At 45.0% G+C, this 21,609-nt stretch overlaps 1 protein-coding gene across 1 annotated transcript in view; it reads left to right on the top strand.

Annotated features, from left to right (window-relative positions):
• LOC120943118 overlaps window positions 1-21,609 on the top strand; it is an 89,559-nt gene that overhangs the window by 29,626 nt on the left and 38,324 nt on the right. Inside the window, exons 4-7 of the mRNA XM_040356241.1 lie at window positions 3,657-3,754; window positions 7,457-7,496; window positions 12,363-12,445; window positions 20,678-20,723. Coding sequence (XP_040212175.1) covers window positions 3,657-3,754; window positions 7,457-7,496; window positions 12,363-12,445; window positions 20,678-20,723 — 267 coding nt within the window. The remainder of the gene's footprint in view (window positions 1-3,656; window positions 3,755-7,456; window positions 7,497-12,362; window positions 12,446-20,677; window positions 20,724-21,609) is intronic.

Here is a 21,609-nt window from a genome sequence, read left to right as displayed (position 1 = left end):
CGGCCGTCAATCATCCTCCCTCCTAATAGGAACGCCCATTCCCCGCTGGGAGTCGGAATCTTCTATAGAGGATTGCACAGTGAGTACCGAGCTCGCGCTACTATGCCTAATTTAATGCTATAAAAAAAAAAATGTTTCATTAGGGTGAACCACCGCTTTAAGCAGCAGGTTTTTTTTTAATTGTTGAAGTTGTGCTGTAGCTTTTAGGTAAGATTTTGTTCCATGGCCATGTCTTGGAACTCTTTTAAATCAGTGGGCCTGAAAATGGGGGTGGGACAGTGGAAAGAGTTGGGGAGAGACGAATACCACTACGCTTTGGCTACTTTCACACTGACGCGCTTTACAGGCGCTATAACGCTAAAAATAGCACCTGCATAGCGCTTGTAAAGTGCCTCTCCTCTCACTCCAATGTGAAAGCTCGAGGGCTTTCACACTGGAGTGGTGCGATGGCAAGACACTAAAAAAAGTCCTGCTGGCCGCATCTTTGCAGCGTTGTAGGAGCGATGTATACACCGCTCCTAAAGCACCCCTGCCCATTGAAATTAATGGGCAGCGCCGCCAAAGCATTGGAAAGTGTCTCTGCAGCAGCGCTTTGCGGGCGTTTTTAATCCTTTTTTCGGCTTCTAGTGGGGGTTAAAAGCGCCCCGCTAGTGTCCAAAAAGCACTGCAAAAAAGATGGTCAGGCACCGCTAGAAATATCGTCGCTTTACTGCCGATGCCTGGTGCTGCTCAGTGTGAAAGCAGTCTCTGAAGCCCTGTACAGACGGCCGGGAATCCCATCAGGAAAAAAAACGTTGGTTTTCCTGACAGGATTCCTGGCAAGCTTGCCTTGCAAAGCCGTGTATACAGACAGCCACTCAAAAGAACCGCTGTTCTTTTCAATGGCAAGAACGTGGTGACGTCATCGACTACGACAAGCCGGCATCTCGTCACATTCTATTACGTCGCCGCCATCTTGCTACACCCCACACTAACTTTGTATGCTACCGCACAGGCGTGAATCGAGCATGCACGGTTTCATTACCCGGCAGGGTAAGCATACAGACGCACGGTTTTCTCGGCAGGAAACACTCTTCTGGGAATCCTGACGGGAAAATAGAGAGCAGGGTTCTCTATTTTCCCGTCAGGATTCCCGGGTGTTTTCCTGATGGGAAAACTGCTATGGAGCATACACACGGCTGGGATTCCCGGGCCAAATGCTCTCCTGGCAGTTTTCCTGCTGGGAAAACTGGTCGTGTGTACGAGGCTTTAGAGCGTCAAAATCGTTTGTAATAGGCAAATAATTGTCATGGTAATAGTTGTGTCACACAGCAGCTAACTAAAGCGTTTATTAGCAGAGCCAATAAATAGGGCTGAAGCCTCGTACACGCGCCCGAGGAACTTGACGGGCGAAACACATCGTTTTCCTCGTCGAGTTCCTTGTTAGGCTGTCGAGGAACTCGACAAGGCAAGTTTCTCCATTCCCGTCGAGGAAAAAGAAGACATGCTCTCTTTTTGGCTCGACGGGATCCTTGACAGTTTCCTCGTCGAAAAATGAACACACGACCGGTTTTCTCTGCAAAAAAAAAATCCCAGCAAGTTTCTTGCTGGTTTTTGCCGAGAAACTCGGTCGTGTGTACGAGGCCTGACAGTAATGAAGGAGGAAATGGCCCAACTTCGGTGTAGGGAGTAAATGCCCCTGTGTTGGTGGTGTCACTGGAAAGTAAAATTGCTATCCTACGGGTATCAGTTGGACAATAAATTCAGCTATGTTGCTGATGTTAGTCTGCGGAGAACTGCCTTGGTATCCATGTCTTTGGGATACCAATACAAACAACACTACAGACAATTAAACAGCAACCAATCGCAAATATCTTCCATGATCCGCCTCCTTCCCACAGAACACATGAGAATTAAAGGGTTTGTAAAGGAATTTTTTTTGTTATCTTTATCCTCATTGTTCGTTTTTGCTCTCAAGTTGCTGTAATTCTCTGATCTCCACACTTCCTGGTTGTCTGTTTCCTGATGACCACAGTACTGGGAGCTTTCTCTCTGTGGTCACTAATCAAGGAGCTGTGATTACTGTGTGTCTAAAACCCCACAGCACCAATCAGTTTCGTTTTCCAAACCATCACTGCCCTGTATTGGCTCTGTGGCTTTGTACCGCAGAGAAGCAGGAAACATGCAAAAACGAAACTAGAAACTACAGGTACATTATATGATTGATTTTTATCTATTTTTAATCGTTTTTAAAAGGAATCAGTTAACTATTATTAGGTAGATTCAGTAAGAGTTAGGCCGGCTTATCAGTAGATAAGCCGACCTAACTCAGAATCTACGCTGACTTATGGTTAAGCATATGCTCAAACAGAGATACGCTTAAACATATCTAAGATAAGACGGCTTGCGCCGTCCTATCTTAGGTTGCAATTTTTTGAATGGCCGCTAGGTGGCGCTTCCATTGCGGTCGGTGTAGAATATGTAAATGAATTGATACGCCGATTCACAAACGTACGCCCGGCCACCGCAGTAGATTTACGCCGTTTCCGTAAGGCATTATCAGGCCTAAAGTTATTCCATCTATTAGGTGGAATAACAATGTTAAAGTATGGCCGCCGTTCCCGCCGCGAGATTCAAATTTTTTACGTCGTTTGCGTAAGTCGTCCGCGAATCGGGATTTACGTCGTTTACGTCCACGTCTAAATCAATAGGCCCGTGCAGCGTACTTAGCCGCAATGCACACTGGGAAATGTAGGCGCCCGGCGCAGTTAAAAAAAAACATAAAAAACGTGAGGTCATTAACATAAAACACGCCACCCTCAAACACATTTGAATTAGGCGCCCTTACGCCCGCCGCATTTACGCTACGCCGCCCTAAGTAAGGAGGCAAGTACTTTGAGAATACAATACTTGCCTCTTTTACTTAAGGCAGCGTAGTGTAAACACGCTAGGCTACGCCGCCTTATAGTTGCGCGCCCCTACCTGAATCTACCTATATGTCTCTATACCCTGTAGACAGTAATTTCAGCAAAAACATTTTTTTTATATACAACTCCTTTAAGGCTGCACACCACTCTGGTTTTTGCTGAGCAACAACAAACTTTATTGGCACTAGTTCTTGTTCTACCACTGACAAAGTGTTTGTTTTTGTTTTTTTGTCTTTTTACTGTCTGTCTCCCAGCTGGAGAAAATCTTCACATTTCCTGTCTCGGTAACATAACAAGAAGTGAGGAAAAATCTGTGGAGATGCGAACAATAAGGCCTCGTACACACGACAGAGAAACTCGACGTGCTTGGCACGTCGAGTTCCTCGTCTCGTTTTGGGATGAAGCCGCCGAACAGCTCGGCGGGCCGCCTTCTCCTATAGAACAACGCGGCCAACGAGAAAATAGAGAACATGTTCTCTATTTTCTCGTCGAGCTCCTCGGCGGCTCCATCGAGCCAAAACTGTACAGACGACAGAGATTCTCGGCAGAATCCGGGTTTTGACCGAGTTTCTCGGCGAATTCTGCCGAGAATCTCTGTCGTGTGTACGAGGCCTAAAAGCCTGAAAGAGATTTTAGCCTTCCCTTATTCTGTCCAAACTAGAAAATTTCTTATTTAAAGCAGGGAAAATGTATTATGAAAATGTTCTGTAATTGTTCTTTTAGCGGTAATTGTCCATCATTGTGTTCCAGATAAAAGATGTTTTGGAGCAGACACGAACAGCCCAATGTCTACAGAAGAACAGATGATTGCTGCTACCAGCCATGTTCACATTAATAGAAGAACAAAGGTAAAAAAAAAAGCACTGAGAAGGGCAGTCCGTGTGTTCATGCCTTATCATGTCATATGGGCAATGTTGGGGGCTACCATGCCGTGTGTATGCATACCAAGTTCACCGCCAACGCCCTTCGAACAAAAATCCACGGAAAAGTTTGTTCAAAGTCCGATCGTGTGTGTAAGGCCCCGTACACACGACCGGTTTTCTCAGCAAGAAACTCGATGGAAGACGTATTCTGCCAAGAAAACCGGTCGTGTGTACACTTTTCGCCGAGAAACTCGTCAGGAAACTCGTTGGGCCAAAAAGAGAGCATGTTCTCTATTTCCTCGACGGGCAATGGAAAAATTTGGCTCGACTAGTTTTTTGACAGCCGAACAAGGAACCCGACGAGGAAAACGATGTGTTTCGCCTGTCGAGTTTCTCGGACGTGTGTACGCGGCCTGAGGCTTAAAGCAGAGGTTCACACAAAAAGTGAACTTTTTGGAACCTTCCCCCCCTCCGGTGTCTTCTGGGAACCACTCTTCCCAGCAGAGTGCGGGGACCAGTGACGGCGCGCCGTGATACTCGCGCATGCACAGTAGGGAACCGGGCAGTGAAACAGCAAGGCTTCACTTCCTGATTCCCTTACCCAGGATGGCGGCGGAAGCAGCCGAGGACCGATCGATTGCTCAGCCTTGTCTGCTGACATCGTGGGCGCGCTGAACAGGTAAGTGTCCATTTTTTAAAAGTCAGTAGCTGCAGTATTTGTAGCTGCTGGCTTTTTAACCACTTAGACCCCATTCACACCTAAGCGACAAAACGCCCGACGCGGGACGCTTCTGTCGCTAGAGGGGAGAATTCCCATTGCCGTCTATGGAGATGGTTCACATCTCATAGACGCGCAACGCCTGTCGCCTGAAAAAAAGTCCCGGACCCTTTTTTTCACGCGACAGGCGCGTTTTCCCATAGACAGCAATGGGAATACTTTAGGAAAAAAAAAAAAAAATTGAAACATTTGTAATCGCGGCAAATCTGCCGCTACACACGAACGCGGCTGTCGCTTAGGTGTGAATGCAGCCTTAAGGATCCCTTCACGCCGATATACGTTGGCAGAATAGCACGGCTGGGCACAATCACGTACCTGTAGGTGTCTCTTTAAGCCCAGCCATGGGGTCGCGAGCACACTGCCGGCGGCACACTCGTGACCCGGTCCGAAGCTCCATGGCGGGACCCGCGGACCCACGATCGGTCACCGGAGCTGAAGAACGGGGAGAGGTGTGTGTAAACACACCTTCCCCCGTTCTTCATTGTGGCAGTCTCACTGATCGTCTGTTCACTGATATAGGGAAAGACGATCACTGACGTCACACATACGAGGTCACACTTAACCCCTACAGTGCCCCCTAGTGGTAAACTCCTAAACTGCAATTGTCATTTTTACAGTAAACAATGCATTTTTAGAGCACTTTTTGCTGTGAAAATGACAATGGTCCCAAAAATGTGTCAAAATTGTCCGATGTGTCCGCCATAATGTCGCAGTCACGAAAAAAATCGCTGATCGCCGCCATTAGTAGTAAAAAAAAAAATATTAATAAAAATGCAATAAAACTATCCCCTATTTTGTAAACACTATAAATGTTGCGCAAACCAATCGATTAACATCGATTAACACTTATTGTGATTTTGTTTACCAAAAATAGATAAAAGAATATGTATCGGCCTAAACTGAGGAAAAAAATATGTTTTTTTATATATTTTTGGGGGATATTTATGATAGCAAAAAGTAAAAAATATTGAATTTTTTTCCAAATTGATGCTCTATTTTTGTTTATAGCACAAAAAATAAAAACTGCAGAGGTGATACCACCAAAAGAACGCTCTATTTGTGAGGAAAAAAAGGACGCCAATTTTGTTTGGGGGCCACGTCGCACGACCGCGCAATTGTCAGTTAAAGCGACACAGTACCAAATCGTAAAAATACGCTTTAATACTTCGCTAGTAAATCTGTCTTTTTGGCTTTCAAATCTTTCAGGTCACTGAATTTTATTAACAAACAGTATAGAGGTGGGCCACTGCACATGTTTGTAGGGATATTGGTGTAATTCATGAAAAAAGTACATAACATATGAAGCAGGCAGTAGGTAGGTGCACTAAATGGGACTTGTATCTGGAACAATTTTCTAATGTAGTTTAACCATTTCATTACTGGGCACTTAAACCCCCTTCGTGCCCAGACCAATTTTGAGCTTTCAGCGCTGACGCATTTTGAATGACGCTACCCAAATTATACTTTTATCATTTTTTCCCCACAAATAGAGCTTTCTTTTGGTGGTATTTGATCATCTCTGCGATTTTTATTTTTTGCGCTATAAACATAAAAAGACAGAAAATTTTGAAAAAAAAACACAATATTTTTTACTTTTTGTTATAATAATATCCCATTTAAAAAAAAAAAAAAATTTCCCTCAGTTTAGGCCGATACGTATTCTTCTACATATTTTTGTTAAGAAAAAATCGGAATAAGCGTTTATCGATTGGTTTGCGCAAAAGTTATAGCGCCTACAAAATAGGGGATAGATTTATGATTTTTTTTTTTTTGTTTACTAGTAATGGCGGCGATCTGCAATTTTTTTGTGAGACCTGCGATATTGCGGCGGACGTATCGGACACTTTTGACACAATTTTGGGACCATTCACATTTATACAGCGATCAGTGCTATAAAAATGCACTAATTACTGTATAAATGTGACTGGCAGTGAAGGGGTTAACACTAGGGAGTGAGGAAGGGGTTAAATGTGTAGCCTGGGTGTGCTCTAACTGTGTGGGGGGAGGGGGGTGACTGGGGGAGGTGACCGATGCTGTGTCCCTATGTACAAGAGACACAGATCGGTCTCCTCTCTCCCTGACATCACGTGGAGCTCTGTGTTTACACACAGAGCTCCATGTCCCTGCTGTAACCGACGATCGCGTGTACCCGGCGGACATCGTGACCGCCAGGCACACGCATCGGCGCGCATGGGGAAAGACAACAACAGGACGTCTAAAGACATCCACTCGGCACTTGAGAGCCGCGCTGTGGACGTCTTTTGTCCATAGCGCGGATCCCAAGTGGTTAATCAACGGCAGTGTTTCTCAAGACCCTATAACACAGGTGTCAAACACAAGGCCCGCGGGCCGAATCCGGCCCTCCAGGCCATTTCATTTGGCCCTCGTACCCCTCCTGCAGCTGCCGGAGAGCTCCAGCCCTCCTCTAGTCCTCCTCCAGACCCTTACTTTCTGCTTTCAAGCAATGCATCCAGCTTCTTCCCATCAGCAGCATAAGGAAAGGGGGGTACACTGCGATGTAAGGGAAAGTGGGGGACTCAACTTCTGGTGCAGTGGCTCTTGACATGTAATGTAAGGGGAGGGGATGCACTGGACATCTAATCTTGCAGATAAAATGTCCCTTTTGAGGGCAATCATAATGCTGATGTGGGCCACAATGAAATTGAGTTTGACACCCCTGCCCTATAACTAACTAACCTTATATTAACAAATATGTAGATCAGGAAAATCAGAGATACCTGTTCCATGGGATTGAAAGTATTAAAGAAAGAGGTTCAACCTGGCAGTCAGGCAAATGTCATGTCTAGAAGCCAAGCTCTGCCGTAACAAATATATTTCTTTCATGACAACTTTTGTAGGAGTTTTAATATTTTTTTATTGTATTATTTATTGTTTTATTATTTTGGCAGATTATTAACCCTCGCCCTAAGGAGTCACAGTCAGTCAGAGGTAATAAAAAGTGGCTTCAGTTGGGTACCTTTGTTTATGTATTTATTTATTTTTATTTATTTTTTTACAATCTCATATTTTTTTTTCATTACTCATGTTTTAGTGACTATTCATTTCATTTATTTATATAGTGCAAATAGGTAATTTCCTTCAATCCCTTCCCTCGGCCAATAGAAAGTTGTAATACACAAACAATCTACAATCTTTTTTTTTTTACAGTGCTTAAATTTGGGATCATTTGTAAAAAAAAAAAAAAATTGCCATCTTTAGATCCTTTCACAATCAATTTTATAATTACCAAAAACTTTTAAACGTGAGGACCTACCTTAACTGTCCAGTCAGGCAGGCCTTGTACTATAGGGTGACCAGACATCCCCAGGTTTTGTCCCCGAATTGAATTTGAACAGAGGCTGGGGCAATTTCAAAGACAGTGGGCTAGATTCACATAGATTAGCTGATCTTTAGATCCGCGTAATCTATGTGATTTACGATCCGCCGGCGCACTTTTGCGAGGCTAGTGCAGTATTCACAAAGCACTTACCTCCAAACTTGCGCCGGCGGATCGTAACTCCCTCGGCGGAATTCAAATTCCATGGCTAGGGGGAGTGTACAATTTAAATCAGGTGCGTTCCCGCGCCGATTTAACTGCGCATGCGCCGCCGGCGATATTTCCCAGTGCGCATGCTCCAAATGACGTCGCTAGGACGTCATTGTTTTTGGCGGCAACGTAATTCCGGCCATCCGTATTCCTGACCGACTTACGCAAACGGCGTAAAAATTTGAAACTCGGCGCGGGAACGATATAGCAGGGGTAACTATCCGCCGGAAAAAGCCGAACGCAAACGACGTAAAAAAAAAGCGACGGCGGGCGTTCGTTTCTGAATCGGCGGAAATCGGAATTTGCATATTCCCCGCGTAATAATATGGAAGCGCCACCTAGCGGCCGGCAGGATATTGCAGCCTAAGATCCGACGGTGTAAGTCACTTACACCAGTCGGATCTAAGGGAGATCTATGCGTAACTGATTCTTATGAATCAGTCGCATAGATCCGACCGTCGGATCTCAGAGATACGACGGCGTATCTCTTTGTGAATCTGGCCCAGTCAGTGCAGAATTAAAAAAATAATCTGAATTACACACCCCGCTCTCCTGCTCATTCTAGCTTAGGGGGGTGTATTTTTTTCCATTATCTGTGCACCTTTCTGATGATCATGTGCTGGTCGGAGCAGAGGGAATATTTCTTAAGTTTCGGGTGCATGCCCATTCAGCTTCGCTCGCATGTTCTTCTGTCTTCGCTCAAGTCCCGGCCAACCGCCTGCTTATCTCCTTGCCTTCCCTGGCGGAGTGATCTTCCTCCGATCCCCACCCAGTAGTAGCCGGGGGCCCGGAGAGTAAGACTTGACAGGCTGTGAGGCGGGCGGCGGTGGGCAGAGAGTCGCCGATTGCCACCATTACTAGTAAGAAAACCAATATTGCCCGGATTTTATTTGAAAAATCTGGTGACCTTATTGTACTACGTTTTGGTAGATCTAATGGAAAATTTTACAGTCAGATAGTAATGTGCGGTGGGCGTAAAGTGCAAATAGCCAAAATATTTGTATTGTTTTGGAAAAACTCCTGGCAGTTATTTTTTTCCAACCTGTGTATCACTAGAGAAAATTCTCCATGATGCAACAGTAAGACCCCTTTCGCACTGAAGCGTTTTTACAGCGTTTTAGCATTAAAAATAGCGCTATTAAAACGCTCTTCGTGCATCTCAATGGACCCTTTCACACTGAGTCCTGCAAGCAGCATCTTTGGAGCAGCTTTTGGGCGCTGAAAAAAACGCTCCAAAAATGCCCCTCTCCATTGAAATGAATTGAAAGCGCTGTAAAAACGCCTTACCCTTTCACACTGAGGCACTGCAAAAACGCCCTAAAACTTTAGGGTCTTAGCGGTGCTTTACCAGTGTTTTTTGGGCGCTGGCAGTGTGAAAGGGCTCTGAAAGTACTCGGTCTTTCACATTGGGATTGCAAATGAGGCTTCTTTCAGGCGCTTTACAGGCTTTTTTTTAACACCAAAGCGACTGAAAAACGCTTGAATAACTCCCGAAAAACGCCCCAATGTGAAAGGGGCCTTAGTTAGAGAAAATACCCCAAAGTGAGGGGGATTCTCTTCTTCCATGTCCCTGATACAGGTGTCCCCAATGGAAGATTTCTTCTTACCTACTATTCTGGTGACAACTGTAAAATGTTGGAATTACCTTCACTTTCTTTCTTGGTGACAATGGCAGCAATAAAAGTTTGACGGAGGGTCTAACCTATGCCTATAGATACAGGAACTTCAGTTTGTTTTTAGTTCTTAAAAAGTCAGAAGCTACAAATACTCTGCCGACTTTAAAAAATGAGGTCCAGCAATGTCTTTCTGCAGCCAGTTCTTCTGAGCTCTGCAGGTCCCTGGTGCTGCCATCTTGGATATGGGGCCAGTTAAGGAACCACAGTCAGTTCCCCACTGTGCATATGCAAGTTCATTCACTCCCCACTGTGCATGTGCATTCACTTTGTGAATGGTCCTTCAGCTTCCTGGGACATGTGCAGGGCCGGTGCAAGGATTTTTGACAACTCAGGCGAAGGTGCATTTTGACGCCCTCCCCCGGCCCCGGCGCGCACGCACGCACAGGGCACAACACATCAGGGTACAGTGCACATCAGGGCACATGAGGGCACAGTGAACATCAGGGCATAGCACATCAGGGTACAGCACACCAGGCCACATCAGGGTAAAGGGCACAGCACATCAGGGCACAGGTCACAGTACATCAGGGCACAGCACATCAGGGCACGGGACATCAGGACACATTGCACATCAGGGCACAGGGCACTTGGCGCACATCAGAGCATATTGGAGCACATCGGGGCATATTGGAGCACATCGGGGCATATTAGTGCACATTGGGGCATATTGGAGCACATTGGGGCACAGCGTTTACCTGACAGTCAGTATGCAGGAAGCATCTGTGATAAGTTCTCTCTCATGTCACGCTGCCCCAGCGGCCTCGCCTCTCTTCTAGTCCATCCCAGATGATGCCACAAGCAAATGGGGATTGACTAGAAGAGGGGAGGGGCCATCGGGGCAGCGTGACATGAGAGAGAACCTATCACACACACTGCCAGTGATAATTAATTATTTTTTGACACAAAAAATAATTGCCTACATTTAGATATTGGATTCCTTACCCATTATACTACAGTTTTACGACCCCCTCCAGTCTATAGCTCTACCTCTGTCTTATCTCACTAGCTCTGCTGCTAGCTTTATTACCATTGATTTGTATTTGTTTGTTTTTCTTTTCTTTTTTTTTCTTTTCCCTCAGAGCCGGTTCACACTGGGGCGGCACAACTTCGGGGGCAACTCGGCAAGGCGTCCTGAAGATGACTTCAGAGGCGACTTGCAAAATGACTTCTGTATAGAAGTCAATGCAAGTCGCCCCGAGTCGCCCCCAAAGTCATACAAGAACCTTTTTCTAAGTCCGAGCGACTTGCGTCGCTCCTATTAGAACGGTTCTATTGAATAGAATGAGACACGACTTGTCAGGCGGCTGAGGCGCTTGACGAGTCGCCCCAGTGTAAACCGGCTCTCAGAGATTGTGTGTTCTTTTTTTTTCTTGTTTGTTTTTACAGTCTGCTAAAACATTTGTGAATCAGTACTGCTTGGACCTTGAAGAAGGGGACACACCCCGAAAGCCTGTCCTGAATTTTTTTTTTCTCTGTCACAATTGCACTAATACAGCTACAATCACCTCAGGTTTTATAACCAAAGCTTAATTGAACAACCTGGAGCCTGATTTTTCTCTTTCCAGCTTTAGTAAATAAACCCCATTGTGTATGTAAAAGTGGGGTATACCTGTATTTGTCTTTAATAACTCAACCCCTGTGTAGTATGGCCGAACACAAATGGGCTGATTAGCTGCGGCCTATTTGTGTGTGGCCCAAACTCAGCATAAATTCCAAATCTGGAAGCACACTGACTGCGTCCAGGGTCAGGCGGAGGCTCCATTCACATGTAGTCACCCAGATGAGTGATTGCATACGAACAGCAGCAGTGGCAGACATAGATTTGTACAGAGTAAAACTCTGACAGCTGCAGCTGTTCACACGCAGACAGCATTAGCAACCACTTCTAGATACTCCTATTGCACACTACTTAAAGGGGTGGTTCCCCCTAAAAAAAAAATTCTAACAATACATTCGGAAGACTGCTTACACTGCGGGTAGGCTGGCTTTTTTTTTTTTTTTTTTTCGTACATACCTCGATATCGCCGTTTCATCCCTCGGCTTCCGGGTATGATTCGTTGATTGACGTTCCTCCGACCGGCGCATACTGCGCGTCACGACTTTCCGACAGAAGCCGAACGTCATTGCGCAGGCGCCATATAGAGTCGGCTCTATACGGTGCCTGCGCAGCGACGTTCGGCTTCTTTCGGAAAGTCGTGACGTCAAGTATGCGTCGGTCGGAGGATCATCAATCAACTAGGAACGCCCAGCCCCACAAGAATCATACCCGGAAGCCGAGGGATGAAACGGAAAAAGAAAAAAAGGCAGCCTACCCGCAGTGTAAGCAGTCTTCCGAATGTATTGTTAGAAAAAAATTTTAGGGGGAACCTCAACTTTAATATTTGGCAAAAACTGGTAATTTGTCTAAAATTATTCACCTTTGCCGCTGTGTTTGTAACCGTGTGACTTGGTTAGTTAAAAGGTATCAAATGTTTAACATAGTGTTTCCATTATTTTGGCCACCTTCTGTGATCTTGCATTCAGAGATGACCTTCAGTATGTCAGAAATACTCTAAAACTTTCACACCAGGTAATATTTATGTTTTCACGCAGATCAAAAACATTCCAGAATGGACCACAGAGCTCCACCAAGATTTATTTCACAGATTAACCCTCCGAACCACTGCAGTAGGAAAGTAAGGACAAATGTACTAGATTTTCTAAATAATACGGTAAAAGGGATGTACAACAACACTTAATATTATGTAACACAAAATCACACCGAAAAGCCAAATAATGAGATAGACGGTGGCACACCTAGTCCAGGTGCTCTGGCTCAGGATGTCCCTCCCACATCCAGAAACGAACCACAAAAGTACATAGAAGTACCGGCACCACTGGAAATTCAGATTTCCCATACCTGGGCGCATAGTTATGCTGGCGTAGCGTATGGAATATACGATACGCCGACGTAGTGTAAAGCCGCGAGCACAGTATTCTCAAAATACTTGCTCCCAACGTTGCGCAGGCGTAACTTAAATCCGTCGGCGTAAGCCCGCCTAATTCAAAGTAGGTGGAGTGTGGGCGTGATGCATTTAAATGAAGCGTGACCCCATGCAAATGAAGGGCCGAACGAACGGCGCATGCGCCGTCCCGTGGACGCTTCCCAGTGCGCATGCTCAGAATCACGTCAGACCTAACGCCTAAGATACGTCGAATCACTGAACGTAACCTACGCCCAGCCCCATTCAGGTACTACTACGTAAACGACGTAAAATATGACGGCTGTTCCGTCGTCCATACCTTTGCATGGGATGCGCCTCCAATAGGTGGAATAACTTTACGCCGGGGGTACGCCTTACATAAACGGCGTATACTACTGCGACGGGCACAAGTACGTTCGTGAATCGGCGTATCTCGGTCATTTGAATATTCAATGCGTAAATCAATGGAAGCGCCCCTTGCGGCCAGCGTAAATATGCGCCCAGGCTCCGACGGTGTAGGGAACTTACGTCGGTCGGATGAAGCCACATTTCAGGCGTGTTTTGCATTAACCTTCCTAGTGGTGTTCCCGAGTCTGGCTCGGGGTGAGATTTTTATACCAAAAGCGGTATCCCCGAGCCAGACTCTGGCTTGCCTCGCTGCAACCAGAGACAAAGTTACTTACCTTGTCCCTGGATCCAGCGATGCCACCGCGCTGTGTGAGCGAGCGGGACCTCGCTCGATTCACACAGTGTCCTCCTGTGCCGCCGATCTCCGTTCCCTGCGACGTTACGACGCACGGGGGCGGAGAACAGCGCCAAATTCAAAAACGTAAACAAACACAATACATACAGTATACTGTAATCTTATAGATAACAGTACTGTATGTAAAAAATACACCCCTTTGTCCCTAGTGGTCTGTCCTACATGTCTTTTATATAATAAAAACGTTTCTTTCTCCCTGCAAACTGTAGATTGTCCATAGCAACCAAAAGTGTCCCTTTATGTCAAAAATGGTTTTAGAGCAGCTAGAAAACAGCGATAATAAATTATAATCACTTGCAGAATTGTGCGATAGCGATTTGTGGGGAAATTCCTCATAAAAAAATAAAAGTAATGACAGCGACAATTCTGCAACTGAGCACATTTCAGTGATTTTGAGTTGATTACATTATTGAATAATTTTTATTATAATTATATTATTACTTGTTATAATTATTTATAATTATTTATTATATTATAATTTATCATTTTGTTTTTAAAAAAATGTCATACCCGGGATGCCTACTAGACTCTTGTTTGGTCAGATTTAAGTGAGTTATTCCTAAGAATTACAGGCCTACAATATAAAACGCCAAATGTCCTTGCAAATAATGGTACCGCTTTCAGCACTTTTTTCTGAAATAATCATACCGCCAGGGAGGTTAAGAGTCCGGCGCATAGATACGATGGCGCTTCTGTGCACTTACGCGGCATATATAAAGATACGTCGGCATAAGTGCTTTGAGAATCCGGGCCTCAGTGTTTAATGTCATATGACCATGATAAAAAGAACACACAGACAGGTGAGACACTGGTCTGGAGACACTGGTCGTCTGTCTCAAAACAGGACAGCACATTAGGACATGTTATTAGGTGCATCATGTTATTGTTCATCTTTTTATATTATTTATTGTTCCATCAATATTCTGGGTTTGTGTTGACTAGTACTTCGGACCAAGCTGTACTGCTGCTACAATGGAGGACAAAAATCTGTATTTGTTGTCTGTCACCACTGGCTATACAAAATTAAATATTCAATTAAATAATTTTGGCATATAAAATGGGTCCCATATATGTATTCAATATGTATATTTTAACCTCTTCAGACCTGCGCTATAGCCGAAAGACAGCTGCAGCGCAGACCTGAATAGCCGAATGAGACTCTCTGGATCATAGATCGGAGTAAGGGGTCGTTTCCGACCACGTGATCAGCTATCAGCCAATGACAGCTGATCATGTGATATAAAGAGAGCCGGCAACTGGCTATTTTTTCTCCTCACGCTGATAGCGTGACGAGAAAAAAAAGCTGATCACCGGAGGCTGTTAAAGGAACATCGGCCCCGATCAGGGAGAGCAGCCGTCTACTCATTTGTGCCACCTGCCAGTGCCACCTAGCAGGGCACAACAGTGCGGCCTTCCAGTGCCCTCCAGCGCCACCCATCAGTGCCCACAGTGCCACACATCAGTGCCCACAGTGCCACCCATCAGTGCTCACAGTGCCATTGACCAGTACCACCCATAAGTGTCACCTACCAGTGCCACCCATAAGTGTCACCTACCAGTGCCCATAAGTGTCACCGACCAGTGCCCATAAGTGCCACCTACCAGTGCCCATCAGTGGTACCTATCAGGAAACACCTATCAGTGCCGCCTTATCTGTGCCCATCAGTACCGCCTTTTCTGTGCCCATCAGTACCCCCCGCATCTATGCCCATCAGTGCCACCTCATCTGTCCCCATCAGTGCCGCCTTATCTGTCCCCATCAGTGACGCCATATCTGTCCCCATCAGTGACGCCTCATCGGTGCCTATCAGTGCCCACCAGTGCAGCCTATCAGTGCCCACAAGTGCAGCCTATCAGTTCCCACAAGTGCAGCCTCATCAGTGCATATCAATGAAGGAGAAAAATTACCTGTTTGTAAAATTTTATAACAAACTATGAAACATAATTTATTTATTTTTCAAAATTTTCTTTAGCAAAAAATAAAAACCCCAGCAGTGATTAAATACCACCAACACAAAGCTCTATTTGTGTGAAAAAAAATGATAAAAATTGAATTTGGGTACAGTGTAGTATGACTGTGCAATTGTCATTCAAAGTGCGTTAGCGCTGAAAGCTGAAAATTGGTCTGGGCAGGAGGGGGGTTGAAGTGCCCAGTAAGGAAGTGGTTAAGGGAAACTATGAATTTTGGACAGTTTATTTTTTTGTATATTTTATTTTTGGTGTAGAAGCTTTTTGGACGGATATTTGACATCATTTTTAACTGTGTTTTATCATTTGTATAGTGATTTTTACATTCATTATGATGAATTTGTTTAAATTATTTTATTAATAATTGTATTTTCATTTAATACAGTCTGAAATTGATGGCAACGTCTTGTTAGGTTATTTCATACAATGGTGTCATGAACTGACAGCAAGAAACATGCATTTTATACACAAAACAATAACGAAATAAACAACTTGTCGTATATATGAGGCCTCGTACACACAACCGAGTTTCTCGGCAAAAACCAGCAAGAAGCTTGCCGTTTTGTTTTTTTTTGCAGAGGAAACCGGTCGTGTGTACACTTTTCAACGAGGAAAGCGCCGAGGATCTCGTTGGGCCAAAAAGAGAACATGTTCTCTATTTCCTTGACGGCAATGGGAAAATTTGGCTCCCCGAGATCCTCGGCGGCTTCACAAGGAACTCGACGAGCAAAACGATGTGTTTTGCCCTTCGAGTTTCTCGGCCGTGTGTACGAGGCTTCAGTGTTGCTGTCTTGGTGAGACAGAGCAGCCAAGCTGTGACTTTTCACACCTGAGTGGGAATTGGGGAGGGTGCGAGTCTTAATGTAGAGATGGGCCTGGGATGATGGTTGATAGAAGATCTATAAAAAGTTTGGGGGGGGGGTATAAATGGCTGCAGGGTGTGGAAAGCTGGCTGCATGTTTGCACAGGAAAATAGAGATGCATAGAGAGGTCAATAGGTGACTGGATGAAGGGGTGCTACTACCCTGTTTCTCCAAAAATAAGCCCTACCCCGAAAATAAGACCTAGCGTGAGTTTCTGGGATGGCTGCAATATAAGCCCTACCCCAAAAATAAGCCCTAGTTAAAGTCCTTGTAAAAACATATAATCCGTTCTGTAAAAAGATTATATAATGTGCAGTGTGTCTCCCTTTTGTAACTTTGTTGTGGAAAATACCCTATTTACAGCACTGCTGGGTGCTCACGTGACCCGCCGGAGCTCTTCTCCTCTCCTCCCGGCTAATGTCAGCTGTTTTTTTTTCTCTCAATAAAACCTTATTAAGCCCCTACCCACTGCAGTACTCAGAGTGGGGCTGACGTCATTGAGGATCTTGGCCCCTCCCTCTGCAGTATTTGGAGTAGGGAAGAAGAGCTCCAGCGGGTCACGTGAGCGGCAAGCGGCACTGTAAATAAGGTATTTTCCACAAGGGGACACACTGCATATGATATTATCTTTTTACAGAATAGATTACATCATTTTATAAGGTCTTTAAACAAAGGTTTATTTTTGGGATTACTGAATTTCACAATGCTGACTCCAGAGCTGACAGGGGGAGAAACTTTTTTGTACATACCATAAATAAATAAATAAGACATCCCCTGAAAATAAGCCCTAGTGTGTTTTTTGTAGCCAGAATTAATATAAGACCCGGTCTTATTTTCGGGGAAACACGGTATATAGCTACACAGGGTCCAAGGAGGTGAATTTAACTACACTAAGGAAGGGGCAGATATATGGCCCTGTCTACATGATCACCACTCCATCGTTGGCTCAAATGACTTGAAGTAATACAGATTGAGGCATATGTGGTTAATATACTTTTGACAGTGTGGAATGTTGTACTGTGAAAGTGAACAGGACATTTTGTTACCCATATACAAAAGTGAGTACACCCCTCACATTTTTGTAAATATTTTGTTATATTTCATGTGACAACACTGAAAAATTTACACTTTGCTACAATGTAAAGTAGTGAGTGTACAGCTTGTATAACAGTGTAAATTTTCTGTCCCCTGAAAATAACTCAACACACAGCCATTAATGTCTAAACCGCTGGCAACAAAAGTGAGTACACCCCTAAAATGTCCAAATTGGGCCCAAAGTGTCAATATTTTGTGCGGTCACCATTATTTTCCAGCACTGCCTTAACCCTCTTGGGCATGGAGTTCACCAAAGCTTCACAGGTTGCCACTGGAGTCCTCTTCCACTCCTCCATGACGACATCATGAAGCTGGTGGATTTTAGAGACCTTGTGCTCCTCCACCTTCCGTTTGAGGATGCCCTACAGATGCTCAATAGGGTTTAGGTCTGGAGACATGCTTGGCCAGTCCATCACCTTTACCCTCAGCTTCTGTAGCATGGCAGTGGTCATCTTGGAGGTATGTTTGGGGTCGTTATCATGTTGGAATACTGCCCTGCGGCCCAGTCTCTGAAGGGAGGAGATCATGCTTTGCTTCAGTATGTCACAGTACATGTTGGCATTCATGGTTCCCTCAATGAACTGGAGCTCCCCAGTTCCAGCAGCATTCATGCAGCCCCAGACCATGACACCACAATGCTTGACTGTAGGCAAGACACACTTATCTTTGTACTCCTCAACTGGTTGCCGCCACACATGCTTGACACCATCTGAACCAAATAAGTTTATCTTGATCTCATCAGACCACAGGACATGGTTCCAGTAATCCATGTCCTTAGTCTGCTTGTCTTCAGCAAACTGTTTGCAGGCTTTCTCGTGCATCATCTTTAGAAGAGGCTTCCTTCTGGGACAACAGCCATGCCAACCAATTTGATGCAGTGTGCGGCGTATGGTCTGAGCACTGACAGACTGACTCCCCACCCTTTCAACCTCTGCAGCACTCATACGTCTATTTCCCAAAGACAACCTCTGGATATGAAGCTGAGCATGTGCACTCATCTTCTTTGGTCGGCCATGGTGAGGCCTGTTCTGAGTGGAACCTGTCCTGTTAAACCGCTGTATGGTCTTGGCCACCGTGCTTCAGCTCAGTTCCAGGGTCTTGGCAAACTTTTTATAGCCTAGTCCATCTTTATGTAGAGCAACAACTCTTTTTTTCAAATCCTCAGAGAGTTCTTTGCCATGAGGTGCCATGTTGAACTTCCAGTCATCAGTGTGAGAGCGATATCACCAAATGTAACACACCTGCTCCCCACTCACACCTGAGACCTTGTAACACTAACGAGTCACATGACACCGGGGAGGGAAAAATGGCTAATTGTGCCCAATTTGGACCTTTCACTTAGGGCTGTACTCACTTTTGTTGCCAGTGGTTGAGTTATTGTCAGGAAAGACGTCTGCAAGGTACAGCTGCTGTTACCCAGGGCGCGCCTGTGCTCATGCGCCAACCAAGGACGCTCAGAACGGCCATGAGTGCTTCTGTTAATGCGCGTGCACGTGTGTGCGCCTGCCTGTCACCGGAACTGGCGCCTCTATTTAAACAGAGCTGTGAAACTGACCTATTGCTGCTTGGTCTACAGCGCTTACTTGAATCCTGATACTTCTGTGTGTGACTTCCTATACTGATTCGGGCCTGTTTTCGAATACCTCTGCCTGCTTCCAGCCCTGACCTCTGGCTTCCTATGGATTGATCCCTGCCTCCAGTTCTTGTTATTCGGCACCTGTTGCCTAAACCTGCCTGTGACCCGACTACACTTCTGCCTTTGCCTGATCTGACCGTCTGTTGCCAAAGCCTGCCTATGACCCGACTACGCCTCTGCCTGCTGTCTATGCCTGATCTGCCTGCCTATTGTCAACCCGGCTTGTCTGACCCTGCTCCAGCTGTCCAACCTGTCGCCAGTTCTGCTTCCAGTGGTGCATCTCCACTTGTCTCTTGCCAAGTCTGCCAGCCTGTCTGCCATCTCGCTTGCCCGTCACTTACTGTGTCTGGTTCCCGCTCGTGAGTTCCTGGCTTCTACCTGTACAAACTTCTGGACTGATCATAGACCCTATTACCCAGCTGTGTTCCTGGGTCTGCTGTCTCACTATCAGTGGTCCACGACCCATGACTGTACGAGAGGCCTTCCTCTACACATCAGGCTCGCCCACCAGTTATGTGACAGTTATTTTGAGGGGAAAGCAAATGTACACTGTTTTACAAGCTGTACACTCACTACTTTACATTGTAGCAAAGTGTAATTTCTTCAGAGTTGTCACATGAAAAGATATAATAAAATATTTACAAAAATGTGAGTGGTGTACTCACTTTTTAGAGATATTGTACATATCACCCTGTAAAATGCATTCTCAGCTATTATTAGACTAATTGTAGTATAGGTCTGAGTACACATGGGGACATGCTGTCTTGTTGTGTTATGGTGTGCGCTGTATGTTATCACTCTGTGCTTGTGATTTGACCTATATACAGTATTTGTAGCACTTCTCCGCTAAGGGAGGAAACAAAAGTTCAGGTTGATTACAGCCTAACTGCTCGTTTGGTTGTACTTCTCCTGTGGATCACAGGAGTGCAGTTAGTTCTGCCCGCTCTCAGCTGATGTTACAGAGCCGCTGTAGGCTTGAGCAAGGCCGTGACAATGCCGCCAAGATCCATCCACATTCCTGGACCGGCACCTGGCTCAGCCTCTCAGCAAGCCATTGAGAGGCTGAGGCAGTCGCTCCCGCCCCCTCGACAGCCCAGCACTCCAGAGCAGAGAGCTGGTGACTGTCAGTCTCTGGCTCTCTGCTCATGGAGCTGTGAGAACTGAGAGATCGGCGGTGTTCGATCGATTGGTTCTCAGTGTTTGAGGCGCTACGGGACAGCTGCAGCATCAGAGTTATTTTAAGTAGCTGATTGAAGAGACGATGAGGATGGCCTCTCTTGCTTCTCCAACACAACTTTTAAGGTGATACATGGTTGGTGAAATGGCATAAGTGCCAATGAGTAAATATGATTCTTAAACAAAAAAAAAACATACATCTCTTTTAATTAGGGGCAAACATAGGGTCCCTTAATGTTTTTCAGGTAGCAGCGTGCATGATGAAATATATGTGTTGGGAAATAGCCGAAGCAGGGGGAGGAAGGCCTTTATCACATAGGGTGATAGAGGACCTTGCTCCTTCAGTAGTATATTTTCATTTCAAATTATCAAAGCAATTTATTTGAGACGTATTTTTACCCAGCTACCTATTTAATAGTGATGTTTTGTTTTTGTCTTTGCAGGATTATGAATCAGAAAGTAAAATGATGGATTCAGTTCCATTTCAAGGTATAAAATTACACTGCAAGCAATTAAGTACATTTTAAAATGTACTTTAAATGCCAGTATGTTTGTTGTGGATACTCTAATTGGATAGATGTAACTTAAAGGGTCACTAAAGGAAAAAAAAATTTAAGCTTCCTTTACCTTACTGCAGTCCTGGTTTCATGTCCTCATTGTTCGTTGTTGCTCTTATGTTGCTGTAATTCTGCTCTGTTCTGGACACTTCCTGGTTGTCTGTTTCCTGGTCACCACAGTACTGGTAGATTCTAGTTTATTTTTTTCAAACCAATACTGCTCTATGGGTCTGTCCAGCACATCAAATAACATGCAAAAACTAAGCTAGATGCAAAAATGAAACTGAAACTAGGAGGTACATTATATGATTGATTTTTATCTATTTTTAATCATTTTTAAAAGGAATCAGTTAACTATTATGTCTCTATACCCTGTAAACAGTCATTTCAGCTAAAAAAATGTTTTCCTTTAGTGACCCTTTAAGTTATTTTTAAAAGTAGTTGATTGAAGATGCTTCTCTAACCCAAGCTCCTTTTAAGGTGCTAGGGTAGTACAGGTTTGGTGGAATGGCCTAATTGCCAATAGGAAGTTGTATGACTGGAGCTCAAAAGACCATCAGATGTGAATTTCCATAATGCAACACCCATGGCAATTGGAATAATGTACACTCATAGATTAACAGGTTACACAACAGATGTAGAAGCAGAAACCAGTTCAGACCTCTCTGTATGTGGATGGTGAAGCACTAGGTTATAGAAATATGCAGTCACAGGCAGGGCAGCCATCACAAATTTTGGGGCCCCTTACACAGCTTTAGGCAGGGCCCCCCTGGAGCAGAGAGGGGGGCCCTCCTCTCTCCTGCCGCAAGATAAGCGGG

This window comes from Rana temporaria, chromosome 1 (genome assembly GCF_905171775.1).
Source record: "Rana temporaria chromosome 1, aRanTem1.1, whole genome shotgun sequence".
NCBI classification, from domain to species: domain Eukaryota; kingdom Metazoa; phylum Chordata; class Amphibia; order Anura; family Ranidae; genus Rana; species Rana temporaria.
This window is presented reverse-complemented; position numbering and strand designations above follow the sequence as displayed.